General features: G+C 41.5%; 1 protein-coding gene across 3 annotated transcripts in view; it reads left to right on the plus strand.

The window, feature by feature from the left end:
* The window catches only part of PDE7B (phosphodiesterase 7B), a 222,870-nt gene that overhangs the window by 44,167 nt on the left and 160,520 nt on the right, over positions 1–18,183 (plus strand). Inside the window, exon 1 of one of the 3 annotated variants that reach the window (XM_034418865.3) lies at positions 17,520–17,962. The exons of 1 other annotated variant lie outside the window; for it this stretch is intronic. In XM_034418865.3, coding sequence (XP_034274756.1) covers positions 17,942–17,962 — 21 coding nt within the window. In that variant the 5' untranslated portion in view covers positions 17,520–17,941. Of the gene's footprint in view, positions 1–17,519; positions 17,963–18,183 lie in introns of those variants that run through there. One more of the 3 variants, XM_034418864.3, reaches the window with a different exon arrangement.

The following is an 18,183-nucleotide window of genomic DNA, read 5'->3' on the forward strand; positions in this document are numbered from 1 at the left end:
CTAGCAGATACTGCAAAGCATCCTATCCGCATGAAACATCCAGCACAGAGCACTTCACTAATCCTAGCCTAAGGCCTGATAGAAGAGCCATTTGTTTATTGTAGTTTGTAAACCAAGTTTGATGATTCAGTGTATTATATGAGCCCAGCCAATTTTGGTTTATTCAACAAATTGCCATTAAGCAAATGTGTGAAATTCACTGTTGGCTGCTTTTCAACAGTAACGTAGTAGACAGAAAAGGCCATAGCACAACATTATTTTACTTTCTAAACATGGTTTAGAAAGTAAAAATTTCCAAGGTATATTTCCTAAAGAATTGGTTCCAGCCCTGCTGGATTTTTTAGGCAATTTACCTGAAGTTCCATCTTCTTCCTTCCTTCCTTCCTTTCCTTCCTTCCTTCCTTTCCTCCCTCCCTCCCTCCCTCCCTCCCTCCTCCTCTTCTTCCATTATTTTATCTTAATGGGTGGACAGGAAGAGGCCACTGGACACTGGAAGATACATTCAGCTCCAGCTAAAATTTAAGCTTTGGCAGATTCCCAACATAATCAGCTTCTGACTTTGACTCTTAATGCTGAAGTTGTCATGCTAGAGCAGGGCTGTCAAATTCCCAGCTGACAAGCCGGATGTGTCACGTGCTAGGCTGACCACAGCCATGCTCGGTTTAGCGAAGGGGGGGGAAGTTCCAATGCATCATGTGACACTGCCGTGACATTTGTGAGTTTGACACCTCTGTGCTACAGACAAATGATTATAGTGATGTCATTGCTGTTGTCCCTCCCAGTACCTGTTCAACTGAATGTGTTACTTCAAAGGAACTATAAATCTGAGCTGCACTTTCCATCAAAGATAGCTGGTCCTATAAAGGAGATTTTTTAGCCTCCTAAAAGGAAGGAGGAGTACAGTTCCTCCTGTTCATAGAAAGTACATCCTATAACTGTTTGAGATAAATGAGTTCAGGATGTATTCATGTTCACTACAATTAAAACATTTCCCTATTTTATGATTAGGAAACAGAGTAGTTGATAAATTTCCTGATATGACTTGTGTGTCAAAGGAGATCATGGACTTATGACTCTTTCCTTCTTCCGCTCATTCTTTCTCTTTCATTGCTTTTCAGTTTCTGCTTATTTCATGATTTCTTAATCATTCTCTTTCTCAAATAATGGCCATCTGTTTCGTATAATGTACTGTACTCAGGACAGTATGTACTATTAATTTAGCCTCCAACACATTGGTTACTACAATGAATTACTCCATTAGGGACAAACAACCCTCTTAGGGGATAGGGCTTAGGAAGGGATTTTTAAGTATTGTCTAGTATATCTGAGTTGGCAATAAACAGATATGTGCAAAAATGAAGTGGTCTCTCCAACAATAAATAACCGGATAATAACCAATAAATAAACAAAAAGTGTCTTGGAACTGAGGATCCAGAATCCAGTTTTATTTGTCTATATTTTCAAACTGGCTATCAGGAGACATACTGGATTTTTATAGGACAGCTAAATTTCAAAAACTAAAAGACTGAAAACTCAAAGTTAGAATAAGAATATTTGGATTGATAGTTTGAACTTTCGAGCTTTGTTGGCTAAAAGCAACACCTGGCCCTTGGGGAAGCTGACAGTATTTTAAAAGAATGAGAGAGGAAAAAGAAGTGGATGAAGCCAGGCTAAAAACTACTTTAATGTAATTTTAATGTATTTAAAATGAAATGAAGAAATATGGTTAATATGATTTATAGTTTTTCCCTTCTGTCTCATGAAAAATGACAATTCAGTTGCAACTTATGGAAAGGAAATGGGCCGCCACTGAAAGATTTGGAAAGGCAGAAGCTGTGCATGGTTGATTTAAAAACTAGGTGCAAGTTGTTCAGTAGAGTGACATTATTGACAAATACCTATTTGCATAGTCCCACATACTAACATCGAGAGCCAGTTTGGTGTAGTGGTTAAGGGAACAAACTAGAAATGGAGAGGCTGGTCTAGTCCTGCTTTAGGCATAAAGCCAGATGAGTGACCTTAAGCTACTCAGTCTCTCTCAGCCCGAAAAAGAAGATGACAAGGGCAAACCACTTCTAAAATCTTGCCAAGAAAACAGCAGGGACTAGTCCAGGCAGGAGCAAGGAGTCAACACTGACTTGAAGGCACACAGACACACAAAAAAACCCCAACCCACCCATGCTAATATTAACCGCTATTATATATTTGTAACATTCAACAAAATATGAATTGAGCCCTGATTGGAGAAAGTACAGCATCTAAATATCACAACTGCCTAGACGAAATTATTAAATGACAGTTCACCACATTCAGATCAGAAAAGCAACTCCCATTTCTCTGTATTTTTTATTTACATTGGTACTAACAGAAAATCAAGGTGCTGTTTGTTTATTTATAGTGATGTGTCATTAAATCTACAATAAAACCACACACTTCATCCTTGCCTACTGCTGCCATAAAGAGGAACAAAGAGTAGCAGTTCATAAAAGCATCTTTATCTGTGGAGGCAAAGAGATAAAATCTTGCCTGATGTAATCATTGAGCCCAAATTCAAAGGCAAGTTATTTGGAAAGTAACCAGCAAGGACCAGATCCATGTGCATATCGTAAGGAGAGAGAGAGAGGTGCCATGTAATTGCAATACATACGTAGTTTATTTGTTTTGTTCCCCCCCCCACATTCAGATATCAACATGTCCTCAGCAAGCACAATGAGGGTCTTTTTTGATGATGTAACCATATGAGGAACCAATACATAGATAACTCATTCTTGCACTGCCTGACCAATACCTGAGCAGAAAGAACTGCTAATCAATCATTGCTGATTGCTGACCAAGAACTACCTTAACCTGCTCCCTCAGAGTCACACCTGAAATTACATCTAGTCAGGTATGATGGCAAATCTCTATTTCCTTCAAAATGTTGGCAAGTCAAGATTCTTTAATCAAACCATTATTTCTCAGTGGAATAACAGCTGAGAGGCAGATAGGCAAGCACCAGACTACTCTTTCAAAGTAGGTTTGAGGGTAATTGCTTATATCCCATTAAGACTTGACAACTGCTCCCTTGATACAATTTCCATACATTCATTCATCGGACACAGCTCAAAATTTATCACAACTTCAAGCTTCTGGGTAAAGCATGCTGGCTTGGGAATTCTGGGAGTTGAAACCCACACATCTTAAAGTTGCTGAGGTTAAAAAACACAGATATCATCTGACCACTTGCAAGATTCAAGTTATGAAACGAAACTGCACCTCTACTTGGTGTTTAAATAAAGCACGTGTATGAATTGTATTCAAACCACTAATTCAATTTTAAAATTTGGTTTTTTTAAAAAAATGCAAGTAGGACAGAAATCTTTTATTTGTGCTTTCAGTTAATGAAAGAAAGTAAGCTGGCTTCAAAAATTCTTATGCCTTTTGAGATGATGTAGTCTGAACTGCACCTTTTGTCCCATTTTACATACATATTCTGGGTGGTACAATCAAGGGCAGTTTCCTCCAAAAAGCAGAGTAATTTTTCTTCCCATTCTTCTGTTATACCTCTTTCTCTTCTAGTTCCTATCAGTGGATAGTTCCTATCACTGGATGCAGCTCAGAGGACCTCAAAACCAGCCCCACATATTGCTCCTTCTCCTGAAAAAAAGAGGACAATAGAAATTATTCTTATTATACAACAAAAATAGCCCTCTTCCTTTCGTGAACTCAAAGAAGTGCGTGAGAAAAGTTTTCCCTCGTTTTATGCCTATAACAACAGCCCATGATTGATTAGCACAGTACCAGCCAGTTGAACAGGGACTCTAACCTGGGACTCCCTACCCCGTAGTCTAACAGCTTAACCATTTACTACAGAAGTAAAAGATACAGGAAAGAAAAGAAGAAGGAGGAAAGGCTAGTTACTAAGACATGGAAAATTAATGAAGACAACACGTATCATGGAAAACAGAAAGAGCAGGAGAAGAGGAAAGAGGCAGTGCGGAAGAGCAATTATGAGACAGAAATTTCCAGAGACCAAACTTTGCCCTCAGAGTGCATCAGAATATTCTTAACTTTGTCAATATCATAACTTCAGCAATATATGCCTGGCCTTTATGGTGTACCATGCATAAAATCCCAAATTTGGATTCAGCATTGTTTTGGAGCATTGTGGGTAGAGAAAGAATAGCCACTGTGTGCACTCTCTCAGACCAACACAGATTCTATCATATTGGGGGGGGGGGGAATTAAAAGATGGGTTCCCCCCCCCCACTAGTTGGTGAGAACTAAAGGACAAAACTGGTTCTTCTCCTGACTGTCTCCCCTCCCTCAATACAAATGTGTCTTTGGCTCCAAGGAATTCAAAAAGTGCCAAATTGACTTTCGTTGAAGTGGTAGTTATCCTTGTATATGTAGACATAAGAAATATGGATTTAAGCCTACTAACATTTCTATAGTATTACCCAACCATTAAGCACATAGAAATATCCAACCATTACATTATTGTTTAATAATGAAGAAAAAAGCTATGCAAATATAGTGTTATCTGGATGATGCCAAAAGACCTGAAAATCACTAAATGAGGGGTTTGCTTTTGTAACTCCATCTTTCATGAATGAGATCTCGATTCGATGCTAAATTCTCACTGAAAGAGAAAACGCAGGAATAACTTTGAAAAATATTCCTAATTCTGTGGAGAGGTGTTGATCAAATTTGAATCAGGCCATCACGACCATCATTATTAGCATCATTATTATTGAAATAATTTTACTGCTGTTCAATTTTTCCAGCTCCCCAAACAAGTAATAACTGATTATTATTTTGACTCAATTGTTTGTTCTGAGAAAGTAATGCTCATTTCCCATTGATATCAAAAGACAGATGAGGGAGGCTCTCTGAGGGAGATGGACGGCTCAAAAATGTGATAGATAGATAGATAGATAGATAGATAGATAGATAGATAGATAGATAATAAATAAATGATTGATTCTATCCTGGCTGATCCTTAAAATGCCTTGACATTCATCACTGAACATTGCATAAGCCAAACAGGGAGAATTTATTTTAATCTGGGCCATGTTTAGTTTAAGGATTACACATTATAAAATGCCCAAATAATATCCATCACCACATGGTTTTAATTCAGATGTTATACTTTCAAACTATCTATGGGAACGCTAATACAGTCTTCCTCTTTTTGTATGCAAAAACACTGTTAAATCTGGGCTACGTCTTTTAAGCAAGATTTTTATATCTGCATCTTCGTCACAACTGTAGCTTCTGCTTGTTTATATTACAGTGATTATGTACAGTAATTACTTTAGTACTCCTCTCTCCCACAGCAGAATTAAGATTGGAAGAGGATTGGAAAAATTTCACATCCTCATCCCAGCATTAAAAAAAGAAATACCTAAAACTGTTACTACTATCCAGCACTGCACAATCTGTCTGATGTGTAAAAGATGCTGCTGTATCATTTTTGCAGCAGCAAGGAGAGTCTGTTGGTTGCTCTGTAATTCTGGCAGGTATTAATAAAGCTCTTGTTCCTGGAACAAGAGCTTTCCAGAATCATGATATTATTACTATGTTCATATAGCAACATACTTACATACATACATACCACGGGTGGGTTCTACTTACCTTTACTACCGGTTCACAACGAGGCCACTTGCGTGCACTTGCTTTGCTCGCTCACGCACACGCTTCTGCATATGCGCAGAAGCTTCCTGATGACGTTGGGATCAGTGGGCGGAGCCTCCCGCCGGTTTTACTATCGGTTCTATAGAACCGGTCTGAACCGGGGGCAACCCACCACTCATACATATGTACATACATACATACATACATACATACATACATACATACATACACCCACACACCCACACACACATCATGCTATTTCTTTAAGGGGCAAGCAATATTAAATAAAGCAAACACAGCAAAGAAGAAATAGTAAGCTAAAGAAATGTAAGGCATGAGGTAATAAAAATAAACATAGCTAAAGCTAGTTAAAAAAAGCTTTAACTCAGTGTGTTTCTCCCTTCCTTTTTATCCTGGCAATTCCCCTACCACCACCAATCGCCTCCTCCCCCCCGCCCCATATTTCTACATCATCCATATATCACTTCATATACTGCTTTTTGTTCTTTCAAATTCTCCTCTATTTATTTATTTATTTATTTATTTATTTATTTATTTATTTATTTATTTATTTATTATTTATTTATTTATTTATTTATTTATTTATTTATTTATTTATTATATTTATATACCGCCCTTCTCCCGAAGGACTCAGGGCAGTGAATAGCCAAGATCAAATACATAAATATAAAAGTTAAAAACAATTTAAAACCAGATTAAATACTTTGGCCCACAATTAAAAACATCCCATTAAAATCCAATTTAAAATTTAAAACCATTAAAATTAGGCTAGCCCGGCTTGCTGGAATAACAAAGTCTTCAGGGCACGGCGGAAGGTGCACAAGTCCGAGATCCTCCGTACCTCTGGGGGCAGCTCGTTCCAGAGGGCAGGAGCCCCCACTGAGGAGGCTCTCCCCCAGGGGGTCGCCAGTCGATATTGTCTGACCGACGGCACCGCGAGGAGCCCTGCCCTGTGGGAGCGTACTGGCCGGTGGGAGGCTATCAGTAGCAGAAGGCGGTCCCATAAGTACCCAGGTCCTAAGCCATGGAGCGCTTTAAAGATGTTAATCAACACCTTGAATTGCACCCAGAAGACCACTGGGAGCCAATGCAGCTCACGCAGGAGAGGTGTTACATGGGAGCGCCCCACCGCTCCCATAATCACTCGCACGGCCGCATTTTGGACCAGCTGGAGCCTCTGGATGCTCTTCAAGGGAAGCCCCATGTAGAGAGCATTGCAGTAGTCCAGTCGGGAAGTGACGAGGGCATGAGTGACCATGCGCAGGGAGTCCCGATCCAGAAAGGGACGCAACTGGTGGATCAGGCGAACCTGATAAAAAGCCCCCCTGGCCACGGCCGTCATATGCTCTTCTAAAGATAGCCGTGCATCCAGGAGGACACCCAAGTTGCAAGCCCTCTCCGTGGGGGCCAATGACTCGCCCCCAATAGCCAGCGATGGCACCAGCTGGCTATATCCGGACGCCAGGAGCCACAGCCATTCAGTCTTGGAGGGGTTGAGTCGGAGTCTGTTTCTCCCCATCCAGACCCGCACGGCCTCCAGGCACCGGGACATCACTTCAAGGGCATCATTGGGGTGGTCTGGGGTGGAGATGTACAGCTGAGTGTCATCAGCGTACTGATGGAACTGCACCCCAAAACCATGGATGATCTCATCCAGAGGCTTCACATAAATGTTGAACAGAAGGGGTGAGAGGACCGACCCCTGTGGCACCCCACACATAAGGCGCCTCGAGGACGACCTCTGCCCCCCTGCCAACACAAACTGCGATCGGTCAGAGAGAAAGGAGGAGAACCACTGTAATACGGTGCCCCCAACCCCCAGCCCCTCCAGCCAGCACAGCATGATACCATGGTCGATGGTATCAAAAGCCACTGAGAGATCTAATAGGACCAGGACAGAGGAACAACCCCTGTCCCGAGCCCTCCAGAGACCAATGCGACCAATGCCGTTTCCGTGCTGTACCCAGGCCTGAAACCGGACTGGAATGGGTCTAGATAGACAGCGTCATCCAGGTGCTGGGGAAGCTGTCGCGCAACCACACTCTCAACAACCTTTGACACAAAGCGAAGGTTGGCGACTGGATGGTAATTCACCAAAACAGCCGGATCCAGAAAAGGCTTCTTGAGGAGGGGCCTCACCACCGCCTCTTTCAAGGCGGAAGGCAAGAAACCCTCGCTCAATGAAGCATTAATGATCCTCTGGAGCCAGCCTTGTGTAACCTCCCGGGAAGCCAGCACCAACCAGGAGGGACATGGGTCCAATAAACATGTGGCTGCGCTAAGCCTCCCCAGAATCCTGTCCACGTCCTCAGGAGCCACAGGGTCAAACTCCTCCCAGATAATATTCTCAAAACCCACCTCCATCATCCCATCTGGATCCACCCAGTCAGAGTCCAAGCCTTCCCGAATTTGAGCGATTTTGTCATGCAGATATTGCACAAAATCCTCAGCTCGATCCTGCAAGGGGTCTTCCCGCACTCCCAGATGGAGGAGGGAGTGGGTCACCCTAAACAGGGCAGCTGGGCAGTTATCTGCAGACGCGATAAGAGCGGAAAAATAATTAAATTTTGCCGTTTTTATCGCCACTAGGTAGGTCTTAATATGAGACCTCACCAGTGTCCGGTCGAATTTGGAATGGCTGGCCCTCCAACCACTCTCCAGGTGTCTTTTCCAGCGCTTCATTTCCCTTAGCTCCTTGGAAAACCAAGGAGCCAAGTGAGTTCAGTGCTGGGTCAGAGGCACAACACGGTCCAAAGTCCCAGCGGCCGCCCTATCCCAGGCTGCCACCAGGTCTTCAGTCGGGTTGTGAGCCAGAGCCTCAGGGAATGGCCCAAGCTCCATCTAGAACCTGTCAGGATCCATCAGACGCCTGGGGCGGAACCACCTAATTGGTTCCGCCTCCCTGCGGCGGGGTGTAACTGTTAGAAAGTCGAGCCGGAGGAGAGAATGATCTGACCATGACAAGGGCTCAATAACTATATCCCCTATATCTAGATCATTCACCCACTGACCAGAGACAAAAACCAAGTCCAAGGTGTGTCCCCCGTGTGTAGGGCCATGAACTAACTGGATCAGGTCCATGACTGTCATGGAAGCCATGAACTCCCGAGCTGCCTCAGATGTTTCCCTGATGGATGGCAAGTTGAAGTCCCCTATGACCAAGAGCCTGGGGGTATCAACCGCCACCCCAGCAATAACATTGAGCAGTTCGGGCAGGGCTGCCTGGAGGATCTCATCAAATATAACTTCTTAGGTCTTCCCCTTCCTCTCAATCTATTCATACTTTCTTCATATATTTATACTGCAATTCAATCCTAATTCAATCCTGCCTACTAGACACAAAGACAGTTCCCCCCCCCCCCCAATGCCATCACTCCACTAAACTCATAATTACCACAGCACTGTCTTATGCCTAAGGATATCTAACCATGTAATAGGACTTCATTGCTATAATTCTTCTCATCTTCCCTCTTAGCTACTTGTATTGGTATCTTATGACTATCACTTTGTTGGTTGTATCTTATGATTTATGATTGTATCTTATGAGCATGATTTATAACTTAGTTGCTTGTATGTATACTAACTAAGAGCTTATGCACCGGAGGCAAATTCCTTGTGTGTCCAATCACACTTGGCCAATAAAGAATATTCTATTCTGTGCTATATAAACAGTGCCTCAAGAAACTTCTTTTATTCAGATCGTATACTTCGTATTCAATCCACATCTGTTTCATGATCCATTCATTCGTTGCCTGATCTCTTCTTGTTCAACAAACTTCTTAAACACATTCTGTTCTTTTCCGTTGTGTTGTGTTGTCTTCTACTCTACTCTACTCTACTCTACTCTACTCTACTCTACTCTACTCTACTCTACTCTACTTATTCTATTCACTAAGCATTCCTTTTATTCTCATGCATGCTTTGTCCAATCATATACAACTCTTACCACATCAGGGTCTAATCTTCAGGTTCAAATTCATGTGAAACATTTCCTATATTAAGCTTATCAACCTTAGCATAAACGTTCCTTAATTCAGCAAATACACAGAAAGCTTTCTTGCTGACATTCATACGTTTCTTAATGATCTGCTGAAAAACCAGTCTTGACTCCACACATTCTGCCAGGCATAAAGCTACATTTCATTCTACACTGAGTTTAAGCTCAATGTCATCGGTTGTACCGTTTCAATCAGTATTCTGCCAAAGAGTTCTCTGGCACACTTATATTAAATTCCTTTGTACTTTTTGCATTCGCTGTTGCTACCTTTCTCTTCATAAAAGAGAAAAATGACCACATTTATCAGAGCACCAGATCTCTAGGAAGCATTCATATACATGTTAAGTAAGTCACACAGCAAACCCTATCCATATTTTAACATTTCCTTTAGTTATACTGCTTGCATCTGCAGCTTTATCGTTTTACAATATTCTCACAACATTTATGATTTCCTTCCCATCATTTTTCCTTGGATACAAATATTTATAGCATTCATTTCTGTACAATTCTCTAAAATACACCATCTAGCATCTCAGTGTTATCTGAAACTCATCACTTTTATTTCATCACTGGAGGATCCTGTTTTAGCTCTCTGTATCTACTTAAACAGCATCTTTATTGCCACAAAAATTGGTCTGTATCAATCTTTTATTACAGTCATAGACCAGCAAAGGAAGGGTAAAATACAAACCATTTTTCTAAAAGCTAAAAAGAATATAAAAATATTCTTTGCGTAAAATATGGAAAGTTAAAAAAAACTAATGTATCACACACACACACAATCACTATATCAACACATAAATATTGGTGCTACCACCCATCATGCCGTTGGTCAATCAAGGCTTTCAGATAATACTTTTTAGTAAGACAGGGATTTAGTAAGACTAGTTAGCATCCTCAGTCATCCCCCTATGCCAGATGGAGCATTCCTTGATAATGATAAGGACACAACATTGGTCAATTTGGGAAAAATTCAAACAGTATGTTACAAATGCAGCTGAACCCCTATTGTATGCAAGCTAAAATCCCTAATCCAGAATCTGTCTTTGCAAGCCAACATGTCATTGTTTGCCTATCACCAATTGGGAGGCATATGCAGCATAACGATACGCATTCAGGGTCATAGGATTTCCAATAATAGGAGTCCAGTGAGAACGTGTTTAGCATAGTCCTGAATTTAATGAAATGCATTGCTTATGAGCTCAGCTTTTATAATAAATATGTTCCTCATTTTGCCAGCACTCTGTCTAAAATTCTTTCATTCGGATTCCAACAGGACTGTTTCTGTTGCACAGAATTAAAAAACAACAACCCTACTTCAAGAAGTGATGGGAAACCTTGCAGTTAACAAAAGTTTTAGTTCTACCCAACTATTAATTGTTTCAGGTTTGGACATACTGGATAATGATATTTTATAGCTCTGGCCAGAAGGCCACCACAACCTAAGCCTTGTAGCTATCTGTAGTTGTTCAGCACCTTTTCCAATAATAGGAGAAAGACAGAGCCAGCAGACCAACAATGGGAGGAGAGGAAATGGAGGCTCAGGCAAGGTTGGTTTAGGAAATCCTCCATGTGACTCTCTATCATAAGCAGGGGTGGGTTCTACTTACCTTTATTACCAGTTCGCATCGCGCCCACCCTTCTGCGCATGCGCAGATCACCTATGATGACGTCCGGGTCAGTGGGCGGAGCCTCCCACTGGTTTTACTACCGGTTCTTGTGAACTGGTCCGAACCAGGAGCAACCCACCATTGATCATAAGGGAAGACAGCTGCCTTTCAAGTGTACAAATGAAGTGAAGCAATATAACTGAACGTTTCTTCAGCTTATTGTTTCTGGGAAAGGCAAAGTATAGGATGACAGCCATAATGCAGCCTTGTCTTTTGAGAAAAATGAAGCAACAATTCAGAAGAAGGCATTCATTTGAAGTATTCAATATGCAGACTTGCCTTTTTAAGGAAGCCAGTCTGAGAGCCTTCAGCCCGCAGCTTTCAACCCCCTGTTCAAAAATATTTCTGGGATCCAGGATTTCTTCTCATCCACAGTCCCAATCAACATCCCATAATAGCTCCACAATACTCCACGTATGCCAGAAGAGGGCAACTTTTATGGACCATGGAGATGAATTTTGCTTTTGCAGATGGTGTTAGAGGCTGACTTGGGAAAACAGTAGTATTTCCCCTTTGAAAAACAAGAGGTAAGGAATGAGCTTTTGGACTGTTGGACTACAGCCCCCATATTTCTCTGGAGGCCTGGAAGTTGTAGCACATACTGAACAGCATCTTTTTGGGCAAAGAAGACATGTGTAATAATATTTCTGGATGTTTCAAGTTCCTACTGATTCATCGAAAGTACCGGCTCCTGTGTTAGAATATTGAAATGTTCAGATAAAAATGCTATGAAAAAAACAAATATATCCTGATAGATTTTTGATTGCTTAACTGTCAAGTGCCAGGAAATCAGCAGATCCAGACAGTTCAAATGAATATAAAGATTTATTGCGAGCTTAAGCTCTCTACAAGACTCTGAACTACTAATGGCCAAGGGAAATTAGTGGGAATAAGAGTAGAAGGAATTCAAGGTGGGCTGGCCTGAGATCTCCTGTTGGCATGAAGGGACTCATGACTAATGATGTATTTGACTCCTCCCTCAGGCTCAGCCTGGTCATCTCCTACATTTACCTCCCTTTTCTATACCCTCTTCAAATGGGAAATCTCTAGTGTGCTCAGTTTCCATACTTGCTTAGAATAGTGGAGGCTAAAGCAGCTGTCATCTCCTTCAGGTGGGAGAAGCACTTATCAATGGTACAATCCAGCCCAATTGATACATTACCCTAAAACACGGGTGTCAAACTCGCCACGTCACATTGATGACACATGACGTATCACAACCATTGTGACGTATCACAATTGTTGTTGCCTTCGTGGAGCTGAGGTGGACGTGGCCTGCACATGACCCAAACTGTGCCGCCAATTTGACACCCTACCCTAAACTAATGTAGCTCAGTATATTTGGAAAGCATCTGGTTCAGGAAGGCAGCTAAAATTAAATGTGGGAGCTGAACAACGTACTCACAAAGGCAAAAATAATAATAATTCTGAAGTCTTGAAGCTGTGCCTGAATTAATATTAGGTACAAAGAAGCTGTGCTTTCATTATTATATCAGATTATTCTTAATAGCAGCAAGTATCTTTTTACCATATTATGGACAATTCTTTCCCGTTTCAGAAATTTTCTTTAACATTATACTCAGCCGCAGGATGCATTAGGAGCTCCTTTTTTTAATCCGGCACATCCAATTAGAAATAATGCTTCCAATTTGAAAAGCTGATTGAACATTATTTTGAAAGCTTTTTTCCCCAAAAAACATTTCAATAGCTGAGAAGCTTTACTGTTTCCTTGGGAGGCCATGTGATATGAGGCTTTACTGAGCTGGTAGAACATTTTGTCAGGAGTTTCTTAACTCCTTCAACCTAAAGGTTTCAAGGGAATTTGTTTTGCCTCTTCACCCCTCCTCCAGTGTCATCACAACACTTCACTGAGCTTCTTTAAATATCACCTTTGCTTCTGAAAAACAAACCTAAGGTCACTGTCTACTTCCAACTTAGAGTTTGTTTACCAGGACAATTTATTATGGCTCTGAGCGCTAAACTGCAAGACTTGTGTGCAGCTATCAGACTTTCTAATACTTTCTGAGCCTTCCTTTGCCCAATCGCATTGTTGCAATCTTCTTTGCTATTATCACATTGGTGGATGTATTGCAATGTTTAAGTAACGTCATCAACAGATAACATGCAAACCGTCATCCAACCATGTTAATCATATATGAAGGAGACTCATACATACATCAGTTATATTTCCCCTTTTTCATAGTTTACGATTGGTGGGTTGACTTCTACAACGCATGCTGACTTTCATATGAGTTCATAGATCTTGAGGCATGAATCTGGGAACGTGAAAAATGCTACTGGGATGCTAGTTTTGATAAAAGTGCTACTTTTGACCTATGCAAAGACATGAGCAAAACAAAGTCACTGTACATTGAATCCAACACTATATAAGGTCAGTCACTGTATTTTGCCATGAGCATATGAGATTCTTTTTTTTAAAAAAAAAAAGCTATTAATTTGTGCTAAGAGGCAATTTTTTAAAATTTATTTATCAAATGTATTGGCCGGTTATCTTATCACAGGGTAATTCCCAAATGCACATTTAAAATCTCACTAACATGTTTTATTCTATGCTGTTTTAAAAATATGTCTATGCAGGTTTGAATTACCTTAAAAGATATTATTCAAGGAGAAGTTAGCTTTATGTAAGTGGATTTCATTCATGCAAAAATAATGTTTTTCTCTCTCTCTCTCATCTCCCTCAACAAATCCATACAATCTGCTCCAGAAAGTCAAACAACCTTCTGGATTGAATTTGGACAGCAATGAGGCAGCTTTTATTTTGTGAACAAAATTGGTTATTATTTGTGAAAACTCATCACCAAATATCATTTTTACTTTAAATCCACTTAAACATTTGTTGCAGTGTTTCTTGATGCAAAGCACTTTTTCTCATCGGGGGATTAATCATCATAACATTTTATTAACAGAACCAGATGTGGAAATGCTTTTTAAAAAAACACAACTCTCTTGTATTTTCCCATCATTTCATTTCTCCTTTTAATTGTCATCCGTAAAGGAAAGAAAGATAGAATAGCTGCATGTTTTTCTTATTGTTGGTGTTAGTAAACTTGCTGAAGAATTCAAGAATACATTTAAAAAGTATTTCTTTCACTTTGAAATTCTAACTTTCCAAGTTTCTTCTCAGAGTTTCAGCTTTAAAAAACGCCCACTTCTAAACCTGCATTCTGATTTATTGCAATTGAGTTGTTTTACAAATACATTGTTTCCTTCATTTGGTTGAAACAGCAATTTACGTTATCAGTAATTCATAGCAAATTCTTAACAATGAGAAGGAATGTGTAGTCAAGCTAGTAACTAGTAATAATCCTAGAAGGAATGCTACGTTTAGCCATACAATAAGGAATCATATACCAGGGTTAGGGATTAAAGATGCAATATGACAGTGTTAAATCTCCATAATCTAGATGTGTGGGAGCTAATCTAGGTTGTTCATGTTGTCACCACCTAAGTCAGGGGTGTCAAACACAAGGCCTGCGGGCCAAATCTGGCCCGTGGGGTGCTTAGATGTGGCCCGCAGAGCCAACCTGGAAACAGCGAAGGATCGGCCCGTGGTGCCTCTGCCAGTGAAACCGGAGCTCGTGAGGGCTGTGTGCAGTCTTCCCAAGCTCCACTGTAGCTGGCAGAGGGTTGCAGGAGGCCATCGTAACAGAACTCGGAAGCCTGTTTTTGCTGGCAGTGCTTGGGCCACCACAGGTGCCCCTGACACAAGGGACATCGAGCTGGCCACGCCATCCTGGCCACACCCATCCAGGCCCACCGAGATCACACACAACCCTGATGCGGCACTCAATGCAGCTAAAAAAAACTTGCCATGAGGAGAGGAAAAGTATGCAGTTTTGATGATGATGATGATTTTGATTGAGATGGATACATTTTTAAGTAATTCTTCCTTTTAAGAGATTATTTTTAACACTAACCGTTGGAGAGCTCAGGATTGAACTAAGAAATCCTTGGTGCTTTCTGAGCTTGAGTTTCCCCCCCCCCCCAGATGTTTGATTACCTAACTAGATAACATCTTCAGAGCTAGTGAATGTGGAGTTTAGTCCATTCTTATATGTAGTAGTTTGCTCTGCCATTGTTGGTGGGATTGTGGTTTTCCCCTTGATAGTTCCTTGGTTAAGGTATTGTTTTCTATTTGATTATCTTTCTGGTGTTAATCCCTGTTTATCTAGGTGTTGGCTGCTGGACAGGATATTTACTTCCTTTGTCTCTATTTTTTCTTAGTTTTTTGTTGTCTCCTCTTGTTGTCTCTTTTTAATGGTGTGTAAATGTGGTTTATTTCTATGTGTTTACTGATGGCTGATTTGTCTGTATACCAAGCTTTCAGGAATTCTCTAGCATTTTTGGCTTTGGCTTGGTCAAGGATGCTCCCAGTTTCCCAACTGAAACTATGGTTGAATCTGTTCATGTGTTGTAAGATTAAGGGATTTTCATTGAATCTTCTGACTACTAGTTGTTGTGCATGGATGCACTCTGCTAGTCTTCTGCCTATCTGTCCTACATAGTGGTTGCTATAGACCTTAAATTGTATGTTGTAGATGAGTTTTGCTTTACTTAAGATATTTTGGAGGGCTATGCTGGTTAGTATGGAATGGTGATGGCATGTGCTTGTAATAGTCTATTGGTTGTTTCTGATATGTATTTCAGATATGGCGCTATTATCTTTTTCACAGTCTATGTTGGTTGTGTTGTAGTATGTTGAATGATCCAGTCCCTTCTGATAAAGTTGTTTGAATATCTATTTTGTTGAAGGATATTGCATAAGCAGACTATTTCCTTTTTCTACTTCTTCATGGTTGCTGCTTGTCTGAATAATGTTTTTACACAACTACTCATATACAGGGCAAGCCACTTTCTCTAGCACTGATGATGCCATCTAGTTGGGTCATGAAATGTCAGCAGCTAGGACTGCACTGAACTTGATTAATACTAAAGGGGGAGAACATTCTAGGGCTATAGAATGGAAATAAAATGAAATGAATGAAATCGCATAAAATCCAAGAAGGCAATACAATCCATTTCTGTATTGTGCTGCAAAAACGAGATAGTTGCATTTGTGAGGTCATCTGGAGTTCAGCTGAAATCAGTGGAGATGTCATGTTTTAAAATGTGGATTAAACATTTGGTGAACAGATAAACAAGAAGCAGATTCAACATAACTTCTCCTTCAAAAGCAGAAGAAAATAACACCAAACAGAGAAGGATTACAGTGCTATCAGAACTGAATAGGGATAATCATGTTGCTGTCTAACCATTCCTATTATGTTTTTTCCCCCATTTCTTCTTCTTGAAGCACTTTCCTTGTCTTATTAACAGTAAGTGCAATGATTCCCCCTTCCCATTTTGTAACACGAAACATTTTCTAACTAAATAAAGCCACAAATCCTGGTAAGGACAAATCCCTCCTTGCAATAGGAAGATTTGCATTGCTATCTAGGATCCCACTTCTCGTTCTATCCTATTTCTTAGTCTTCCATTGAATTAATATTGATTCTGCTTAGCTTTTTGAGATCACCCAATGCACTCTAGGCTGGCATGAGCGAAACGGGCTTTAAATAAACAAAGACAGAACCTGTTGTTTCAAGGTTAAGGGATAGTACTTTTAAGAGGTAGTGACTGACTGATATCCCACAACAACACCTGGGAAGCAGAAGTACAAAGAACAAGTTGAGATATAACCAGTGAGAACAGATCCTGATTTACCCCTGAAACTCCTTCCGAATTTTGATTGAACCTCTGCAACACCCATCCTTGTCCTGGCAACTTCGGTCTATGCAACAGTAATAGGTGATGATGATGATGATAATGATGATGTCGTCTATGGAGATTCTCAGTCATCCAAGTCATGGTTGTCCCAACGGTGCTTTTTCAAGAGGCAACTGGACTTTCTGGTTTTTCTTGGAAGACGTTTTGCTTCTCATCTAAGAAGCTTCTTCAGCTTCAGATAAGAAGCCTGCCAAAGGTCTTCCAAGAAAAACCTGAAAGTCCAGTTGCCTCTTGAAAAAAAGCACCTTTGGGACGACGATGATGATGATAACGACATTAATAATAATAACGAAGGCTCCAGTTTCTATCTAGGGTCGAGTGGTAGCTGGCCTGCCGAAATCACGGCCGCCGCATTCTTCCCATAGTAGTCCTTTAAAATTAATAGCACATGCAGAGGAAAAACTAAAGCCCTTTGACGTCACTCTTCCAACGAGGAAACATAAACAGAGGAGGCTTCGCTGCCGCTGATTGGCCGGCCGCGCTGTGCCTGTGGCAGTTGACAGCACCTCCCAGCCAGGCACGGCTCGGCCTTCGCCGCTCAGCCAGCCCGAGACTGCGCCAAGCCCCGCGGAGCTCTACTCCAGCTCTCGCCCGGCCGGGAAGTCTGGCTCTTGAAGCTCCGGCTGCTGTTCCGCGTGCGTCCCGCTCGGGCACTTTTTCCTCCTCCCTCCTGCCCTTCTCCGGGCCAATGCGCACCTCCCGCCGTCCCTTGGCGCGTCTCCCCGAATGCTCTGCCTGAGCCTGGATGCGAGCTTCGGGATCCGTGCAGGTCGAGGCTTCATGAACGAGCTGCGCCGCTTCCAGTTTTCGCGGCATTCAGAGGTCACCGAACTGCCACTATGGTTAAATGTCTTGTTTAATGGTTGAGGTACGTACCGGCGAGCCGAGGAGGCGGCACGGTTGGACTCGCTTTCGGGGGGCGCGGGGGGTGGGTGGGAGAGAGTGACTGCAGTTGCGCAAAGTTAATTGAACGAACTTAGGGTGGTATTTGGAAGAAAACACTTGGCGGGCTTTGCTGTGAAACAGGCTTCCTTCCTTCCTTCCTTCCTCCCGCCCTGTCTTCCTCCCTCCCCTTCTCCCTCCCTCCTT

Source organism: Pantherophis guttatus, chromosome 1 (assembly GCF_059756535.1).
Source record: "Pantherophis guttatus breed Tessera chromosome 1, ASM5975653v1, whole genome shotgun sequence".
NCBI lineage: Eukaryota > Metazoa > Chordata > Lepidosauria > Squamata > Colubridae > Pantherophis > Pantherophis guttatus.